The sequence below is a fragment of the Vicia villosa genome, linkage group LG7 (genome assembly GCF_029867415.1).
Source record: "Vicia villosa cultivar HV-30 ecotype Madison, WI linkage group LG7, Vvil1.0, whole genome shotgun sequence".
Taxonomy (NCBI): domain Eukaryota; kingdom Viridiplantae; phylum Streptophyta; class Magnoliopsida; order Fabales; family Fabaceae; genus Vicia; species Vicia villosa.
The window spans coordinates 29,240,823-29,249,752 of NC_081186.1; the positions used below are offsets into that span (position 1 = coordinate 29,240,823).

The 8,930-nt window shown below is 35.8% G+C and overlaps 1 protein-coding gene across 1 annotated transcript; it reads right to left on the reverse strand.

Moving 5' to 3' along the window:
- Positions 1–1,103: 1,103 nt before the first annotated feature.
- LOC131618811 (uncharacterized) lies at positions 1,104–2,390 on the reverse strand. The gene has a single exon (XM_058889967.1). The coding sequence runs from the start codon at positions 2,388–2,390 to the stop codon at positions 1,104–1,106; it is 1,287 nt and encodes a 428-aa protein (XP_058745950.1).
- Between the last annotated feature and the right edge of the window lie 6,540 nt (positions 2,391–8,930).

The window sequence follows — 8,930 nt, forward strand, 5'->3', positions numbered from 1 at the left end:
AGATACTTCAGACTCTTGTGATCACTAAACACTTCAAACCTCAAACCATACAGATAATGCACCTTCTTCGTGATGATCTTCAGTCCTACGCTCAGTTAATTCAACTTATGCATTTAGGTTCCAAGGGATTTTTGGAATTGTACTTGTGATAGTTATGATGGCTCTCAAGCTAAAAGAATTTTGAGATGGTGGTCACTTATTCCTTTTGATGGTAACAACATTTGCTGTTTGTCAGGGATTTATTGACTTCTCTTTTTATTTTTCTATTGATATCCCTAACTTTTGCCTAAACTATTTCTTTTGATCTTACAGTCAGCGGGATGCCCCAATTTTGTCTAAGTCTCCTTCATAGGTTTTGACTTATCGATCGTTTTCTTTGATTCTCCTTTTTATATTTCTAGGGAAGATAATGATTGCCTTGCTTAATGATTAGGATGAATCATCATTGGCTTTTGATTGACATCTCCAATATTTCTTTGATGTGTGAGGAGGAAGGCTTGTGATTGAAACCCTTATTGAAAGGTATACTGAATGATTCTCTTGTAATTGAATGCATAACCAAATTAACTGAGAACTACCCTGCCCCAGGTTAAAATTACGGGTTTTCGCATGGAAAGAAACTCCAACTTCTAGGCTCAAAGGGGTGAACGAGGGATTAACTTCCTTATTTCTCCAGTGTTTGGGAATTGAAACAATGTCTGTACATCATCAACAAAGTTTTATTTGAAAGCGCACAATTCAGCAATTTGGGTATTTCGTTTTCATCATCCTCCCTCTAATCTTTGCATAAGTAAAAGTTTGATAAAGAAAGTGACAAGATATATATATATATATATATATATATATATATATATATATATATATATATATATATATATATATATTTGAAAACAGTAAGTAAAAATGAATTGAATCAAAACATGAAATGCTCATTTAACTAAAATTATCATTAAGAAACAAACAAAGTTTAATGCAGTACGCAATACAAAACAAGGAAACTACAAACAGAAAGAAACAAGGCCTAGTGACTAATCAACAACAAGGAGGAGCTGTCCTGTCTGAAACACTGGCTTTATGAAAGGTTACTCTGGATTGCTTTATCTTTAGCCACTCTGTTCTGGCAAAGGATTAGTTTTTACGTTGGGACAAACATCCTTGAAAGTTAACATATTTGCCCTCATCAACTCTTGTACTCTAGCCTTCAATGCATAACAATTTTCCAAATCATGACCATCACCACCTTGATGGAATGCACAATGAAGATCAGACCTAAAACTGGTTGGAAGAGGGTTTGGAGGAGTAAGAGCCCTGGTTGTAATTAGAACTTTCAAAACCATCAAAGGATAGAGCTCAGTGTAAGTCATGGGGATAGGATCATAGGTGGTCCTATTGCGGTTCTGGTTTTGTCCAACAGCCTGACGTTGAGGAACTTGAACTGGTTGAGGATTAACAGCAGGAGCAACAATAGCTACAAATGGTTGATCATAACATTGGGCCTTTTGACGAGGCATTCTTCTTTCATTCAAGATAGCATTGGTTTCTTCCTTCTTTCTTTGAAAGTTCCCAAAGGATTTAATTGTACCATTAGCAGATTCACCAACAGTAGACACTTTGCCCTTCTTAATCCCTTCTTCTAACCTTTGGCCAATAGTCACCAAATCTGTGAAGCTTGAAGATATACTGCCAATCATTTTCTCCCAAAAGAAAGGTGAGAGAGTGTCCATAAACATGCTTATAAGTTCCTTCTCAACCAGAGGTGGTTCAACTTGAGAGGCTAGCTCTCTCCAACGCTGAGCATACTCCTTGAAGGATTCTTTCTGCTTTTGAGACATGTTTTGTAGTTGACGACGGTTAGGGGCCATGTCGAGGTTGTATTTGTACTGCTTCATGAAGGAGTCAGCCAAACCTTGGAAGCACTGGATATGGTTCCTTTCAAGTCCTATATACCACTTGAGTGAAGCTCCAATAAGACTATCTTGAAAGCAATGAATGAGGAATTTCTGATTGTTGGTGTAGGCGGCCATCTTTCTGACGTACATGACCAAATGGCTTCTAGGACAGGTATGCCCCTTGTATTTCTCAAATTCCGGAGTCTTGAACTTTGCAGGCATCACAAGGTCAGAAACTAAGCACATGTTGCCAGCATCAATGCTAAAGAACTCATTACCTTCCATGGCCCTCAATCTCTTTTCTAAAGTTTGAAACTGTTCTTGGACACCTTCATGTTCAATATCATCTTCTTGACTTTCACTCTGGACATCATCAGCATGATGCTCAAAGAGAGGATTTTCATAAGGAGCTCGGATAGTTTGTGCAGTGGTATGAACAACAGGATGAGGTTCAGTGAATACAGGAGCTTGAAACACTGGTTGAGAAGATTGGCCAATCATAGCAGTAGTGGCAAAAGGTGGAGAATAATTCAGAGGCAAACCAAACTATGGCCATGTAGCTGTGGTCCTTTGGTTAGGCTGAGGGTCAGTAACAACATCAGTAACTTCTGAGACAACAGTTCTTTGAGGTGGCTCCCCTCTAGAAATCAAAACTTGCAACATCTCTGTGAGCTTGGTCATGCCTGTCTTCGACTCGTCAATTTCCATTCTAACTTCCATGTTTTGTTGTTCTTGGTCTGCCATTCTTCGTCTGTTGTTAGCTCTAGTTTCATACTTGTGTTGAGGAAACAGCTTGACGATTGACAAATAACTGTTGAAAGACACATTTGGAATACGATTTTTGAACAACCTGAATGTATGCCAAGGATGTAAATGATATGCAATGTAATGCAAAAGATCTTTTTTAATTGTAAAAATATCTCAAAATATCTTTCAAGGAATTATTTAAGAACTTGTAAATGTAAACACTATAAGGTAACTTGAAGAAGAAATTTTATTAATAATAAGGGACAAAGCATCCTTGGTACATAAAAGGGACAAGGGTCATCGAGGGACAATCGAGGATCATCGAAGTACCAACACATTAAATAGTTACAATGGGACAAGGGTCACCTTTAGGTACAAACACTATCAAGAGTTACAAGATAGGAATAACAAAGAAAGCTAGAAAATCTCAAAATTAATTCTAAGGAATCTCAATGTGAATCATCCATATCATCTTTGTTCTCAGGAGAGATAACAACATCCCATATGAGTCACATAAACTCTTAGAATTAACAATTAAAGATCCAAGCTTTCTTAATTATTCTATCATCCGACTCTTGAAAATGTACCTCTTGGTTTTTCTTCTTTCAAGTTCCATTCCTACAATGTTTTACAAAAATAGTTTCTTTTAATTCCATGAAAGATATTTTGGTTTTAAAATGCATGGATGAATGAATGCAAACATAGCAAAAACATGGGTTTAAGGGTTCAAAGTCACGAGCATGGAGCCAAAGATCTACCCATCCCAAAGGTGTGTACTATGGTTATTTTGTTCTTGTAGATCAAGGTTCTATTGTTTCCCAGACTCAAGCAGCCCAACTTGGAGATTGTAAACTCTGTATCAACATACTCATTTGAACAAAATCCAAGAGAAACTCATCTAAACGTAGCCTCGTGTAACAACTATTCTGAAAATGAATCAAACATAGTTTCCACACTACATCTTAATGGCCAAGATTAGTTAAGGGTTTATAGGTCCCCAGCTTCTACAACCTAGTTGAATGCAACGATGTATTCCCAACTACATGGTCAACAAAGTTACTTCCAAAGAGGCCTCCACTGAGCGATGGATCTCAAATTGACTTCTTTGGGACTAGTCCCTCGAGATCAAAATGACTATACCAGTCTCCTATAATAAGTTTACACTCTAAATCCGGGTTAGGATTTGTCTCACCACAAGGGGAATCAAGCCCTTTCCCAATACAACCCATTAAAAGTAACGAATATTCACCTAGGAAAGTAAAAGACAAATGTATGTACAAAACAAAAACAATAACAAAAAAAAAGGTAGGGTCAACCCTTCCAAAGATACACCAATAGTTTGATCAGTATCCCTAGCAAAGTCGCCACTTTTCTGTAGCGGTGAAATTGGTGAGACTAAAGCCATGGAAAGACTTAGCTCATTTTGTTTCAAACAGAGTCGCCATCGCGCTTTATTGTTTCCAAAAAGAAATGAGAGAAAGAGCGAATAAAACCCACAGAAATTTTTAAAATCAAAACTAATAAACTTATCAGAGATTTGGGTAAGGGGTTTGTTATACAAGGGGGAGGTTTTAAGCACCCCTCATATCCATGGTACTCCATGGGAACCCCTTTGAAAATGTTATTGTTTTTGTGTACATCTTTTGAAAAAAAACATATGTGAATTTGTTGAAAAAGAGTGTGGGGATGGGAAAAGAAGTTTTTAAAAGTGAGCTCGATAAGACATCGCATCTTAGGCCTACATACCCCTTTAACAATAGGGAAGTCAGAGCTTTTGTAGTTCCTCTTAAAAGGAAAATAAAAGGGCCAAAGTGGCCAAAATCTTTTTGGGTGTTGAGTTTTAACAAAACAAGGTCAATGGACTAAGAGTAGTTTCATCGGGAATAATTCTCCTCTTACTACCAAGGTTTTAAAGAAGGAATTGGTAAACAAAGTATATACAATGATAATACAATGGATAACAAATATAAGAATACAAGGATAAAATCAACAAGTACATGTACATGAACAAAAGACAATGATCAGGGTAAACAAATCACATTTAACATGGGTAAGCAAAGATCAAGAAGTTTTTTGAATTAGGATTTTGGAACCATATTTAAGCCTAATTGATTTTTAGTGATTAAAACACCATACTCTAAAGGAGAGTAGGCCTAAGGGTACATGGGATAGTCCAGGGAGACATAAACCTAGCCCTAAGAATATTCACACAAAAATAACAAGAGTTTATTTGATGGAAATATCAAAAAGAAATAGTTTCTTACGATTTTTTAATATATTAAAGACTTGTTTTTGATTTAATTTTTAAATGACTAAATAATAAATATTTTTGTGATTTTAAAATTATATTAGTAAAATAGATAATCTTAATAAATAGTGTGCAAAAAATGACTTAAAAATAAATTGTTTTGCTATTTTAAATAAAATGTCAAAGTTGACTAAAAGGTGAAATAAAATGGTGCTAACAAAGAAGGTTTTGTTGCTGATGGGACTTGAACTTGTGCCCTCAAGGTTGAGGCTAAAAGCCCACATCCTTGAATACCAAAGCCTTAAACATGCGCCATTTACCATTAGATCAAACAATTTAGTCATTTTGAAATCGTTTTGCAATAAATATAAAATAAAATAAGTCAATGAATTTGAAAAATGGACTTCATCTTCTTCCTTGTGTTCACGTTACGGTAACTTTTTTACAAAAATGGCCAAATTGCAAAATCATCAAATCTTAACCAAATTGAAAGATATTAAAACCAAACTTGCTTATTTTTTCGATAGGAATTCAAATATATAATTAATTTTTATTTATTTCCACTCTATAATTCTAATTTTTCTGCAAAAAGTATGAACCGTAAAATTTCAAAATTAAATTAAATGGTGGATGTTAACAATTAATCCCTAAAACCTTAGGGCTTTTACTCCTTACATTTTTCTGAGTGGAATGGTAACAATTTTTGATTAAATTGATGCCAAAATGAGTAAGTTCAAGTTCAAGCTTCTTACCTCTGAAAATGGAGGTTGAATCCTTACTTGGAGGTGTTACAGGAATGCTGTAACTATCTGGAAAGCTTCCTTGATGTCCAGGGATGGTGTTTGACTGCTTAGAATGCTTTGATCACCTCTACAACTCCAAACCCGATAGCACCTACAAAGTGGAAAATTTGAAAAGCAACAATGGAATACAAGTGTTATAGATGTTAATGAATGGCCTGGACAGCTTCTATATGATATATGGAAGGTGTTTGGATGATTTATTTGGACAATATGCTTAAGGAATGAAGTTTGGAAGGATAAGGCCTTTATGGAGCTTTAATGGAGGTGAAAATGGTGTTTTTGAGTTTAAGGTGTTTAGGAAGTGTATGGAAGTGATGGATAGCTCACAAATGATGTTTAGAAGTTGTTGGAATGCTTGGTTTGCACCCAGAACTTCTGTAACTAAAAATGGCTATCAAATTGCAAAGTTAGAAAGATGGAGAACTTCAAGTTGTATGGTTACTTGGAAAATTCTGGTGTAAGGGATGCAATGAGCAATTCCCTCTATTTATAAGCATAAATTGTGGTTTGTGGAGGGAAAAATCATATCAAAAGGAGTTCACATGTGATACTTGTACCATTTTGCTTCTTCATGAAGGAACATGAAAGTTATGGTTTCAATGGTATGCTACAAGAATGCTTGGAGTTGTTGGTTGCTTTAAACATGTTTGGTCTGAGTTTTAGATGGAGTGTATGTAGAAGCAACAAGTTGGAAGCTCAAGGAGAGTGGACTTTGTGATTAATGTGGCTTTACAAGAATGGAAGTCATCACTTTATGCTTGAAATGGAATGAAACTTTGGACAATGCTTAAAACACATGGATCATAGTTCAAAAGCAATTGAAATCATCTGAGTTCGGTGCCTTGAACAAGTTATAGGGGCTGCAAGAAAGGAATCTTTGCATTTGAAGTAGTTTTCGTTCATAACTTCTTCATGTTCATGGAGTTTTTCAAGTGTTATGGAGCCTTGTTTGCAAAATCATATCTCATAGCTCAAGCCATAGAATTTCATGCTAATGGTATATTTGGAATGCCCTTGCTACATACTTTATTCCACTTGTTGAAATTTTCCTCAAACTCTTTTTGGATCATGGAGAAAAAAGGCCTTAAAGTTAAGAAAAAACTAGGTGAAAACACTTAGAATTTTTCTAAGTCTTTATAACATAAACCTTCTTAATCCAAAATCTCTCAAAATAATCACTTTTAGCCAAAAGTTGGTTTGTGATAAGTTGTTTGTTTTTTCAATATCTACAACTTTCATGTTTGGAGATTTTTGAGTTTGTAGGCAAAATTTGAAGTTCCCAAAATTAGGTTAAAAATCACTTAAAACCCTAATTTTGACTTTTGTTGACTTTTTGATTCTTGATGAATTCTTTGAATTTTATTTGATTAAATGTCTTCAATATCCATATGATGATGATTTGGATCCTTAAAAGTCCATAGTTGACCATTTTACTCAAAAGTCAAAGGTTGACTTGCATAGTTGACTTTTTCCAGATGAACTACAATTTTGTGATTTTCATATGAATCAAGGTTTCCTATTCAAATGAATGATGTGAATGGATTATAATGTTGATTTGGATGTCCTTGTATCATAGTTTGAGTCATGGAACCATGTTCTGATTAAAAGTCAACCCTATAGTGGAATTAGGTTAAAAACCCTAATTGGAGCTTCTGATGAACTTGAAGATGATTGATCTTGCATTGAACCATCCATGGACTTTGATATTGATTTAGAGAATCCTTTGAATCATAGAATTATGTTGAATTCCTTTGTGGGCCTCAAGACCCTAATTTGCCCAGTCTCCTCTTGATCAGCCTCCTGTCTTAGGACACAAACAACAAACAATAATTTTTGGTTAACAAATGATGTATGCATGATGATAATAATGATGATGATGATCCTAATATTTGAAATGAGGTGGGATCTCAATGGTCAAAAATTGGGGTACAACAAGAACCTAGGTAGAAGGGTCATTGGGTAGTGATTAAGTGAGAAGTTGTAAACGGGGGAGTTTAGCTTTGAATTGATACTGCTAATAGTGTACTTCATCCCTGACTTGGTAGCCCCCAGAGTAGGTAGTTAAACCGAACTGGGTGAACGATTCTGTGGGTTATTTATTATCTACACTGTTATTTGTATTCCTATCTTGTCTGTCTTTATAGTGTCAGATCAGATGTCATGACATCCATATATGACATCTGAGTTCTGTCTTACCAGAATTTCATTCACCAGTAACACCAGCGCACCCCACGGAGAAACACTAGGACGAGTGAATTCCTTCTCCAGTAACTCTTCTAATTAACTCTTCTTTTGGAAGACATCACAGGGTTTCTTTGAAGAATCAGCAACAACATACACTTTTCCTTTCTTGATTACATCGTCTAGCCTCTAACCAATTGTTACCAAATCAGTGAAGTTTGAAGACACATTTCCAATCATTTTTTCCCAAAAGAAAGGAAGAGGGTATCCATGAACAAGCTAGTCAATTCCTTCTACGATAGTGGTGGTTCAACTTGGGAAGCCAATTCTCTCCAACGTTGAGCGTATTCCTTAAAAGATTCTTTCTCCTTTTGAGACATATTCTGAAGTTGAAGGCGGTCAAGTGCCATGTCCAGGTTATACTTGTACTGTTTCATAAATGCATCAGCTAGATCTTGAAAGTTTTGAACACAACCCTTTTCTAAACTCATGTACCTCTTCAATGAAGCACCACTTAAACTATCCTAAAAGCAATGAATGAGCAAATTCTTATTGTTGGTATAGGCAGCCATCTTTCTGTAATACATGGTCAAATGACTCCTTGAACAAGTATGCCCCTTATACTTCTCAAACTCAGGAACTTTGAACTTTGCAGGCATGACAAGATTTGAAACAAGACACATATTATCAGCATCCACACTAAAGAAACAATTGCCTTCCATAGCTCTTAGTCTCTTTTCCAATGTCTAGTATTGCTCACAGACTTCTTCAATTTCACCACAATCTCCTTGACTGATACTTTGAGGACCAACATAACGGTAATCATAGAGAGGGTTGTCATAATGAATTGGAACAGCTTGAGCAGTAGTATGAACAGCAGGTGGAGGTTCAGAAAGAACTCGTGCTTGAAATACTTGTCTAGAAGTTTGACCCACCATAGAAGCATTAACATATGTTGGAGAGAAATTCTCAGGTAACCCAAATTCCGGCCAAGTAGAAGGAGGCCTCTAAACAGATAAAGGGTCAACAATAGCAGTCGCAACTTCGGAGATGACAGTCTTC

What these genes read in the sequence shown, in the direction of transcription:
- LOC131618811 (XM_058889967.1), bottom strand. Translation starts at nt 2,390, where the DNA reads ATGATTGGCCAATCTTCTCAACCAGTGTTTCAAGCTCCTGTATTCACT.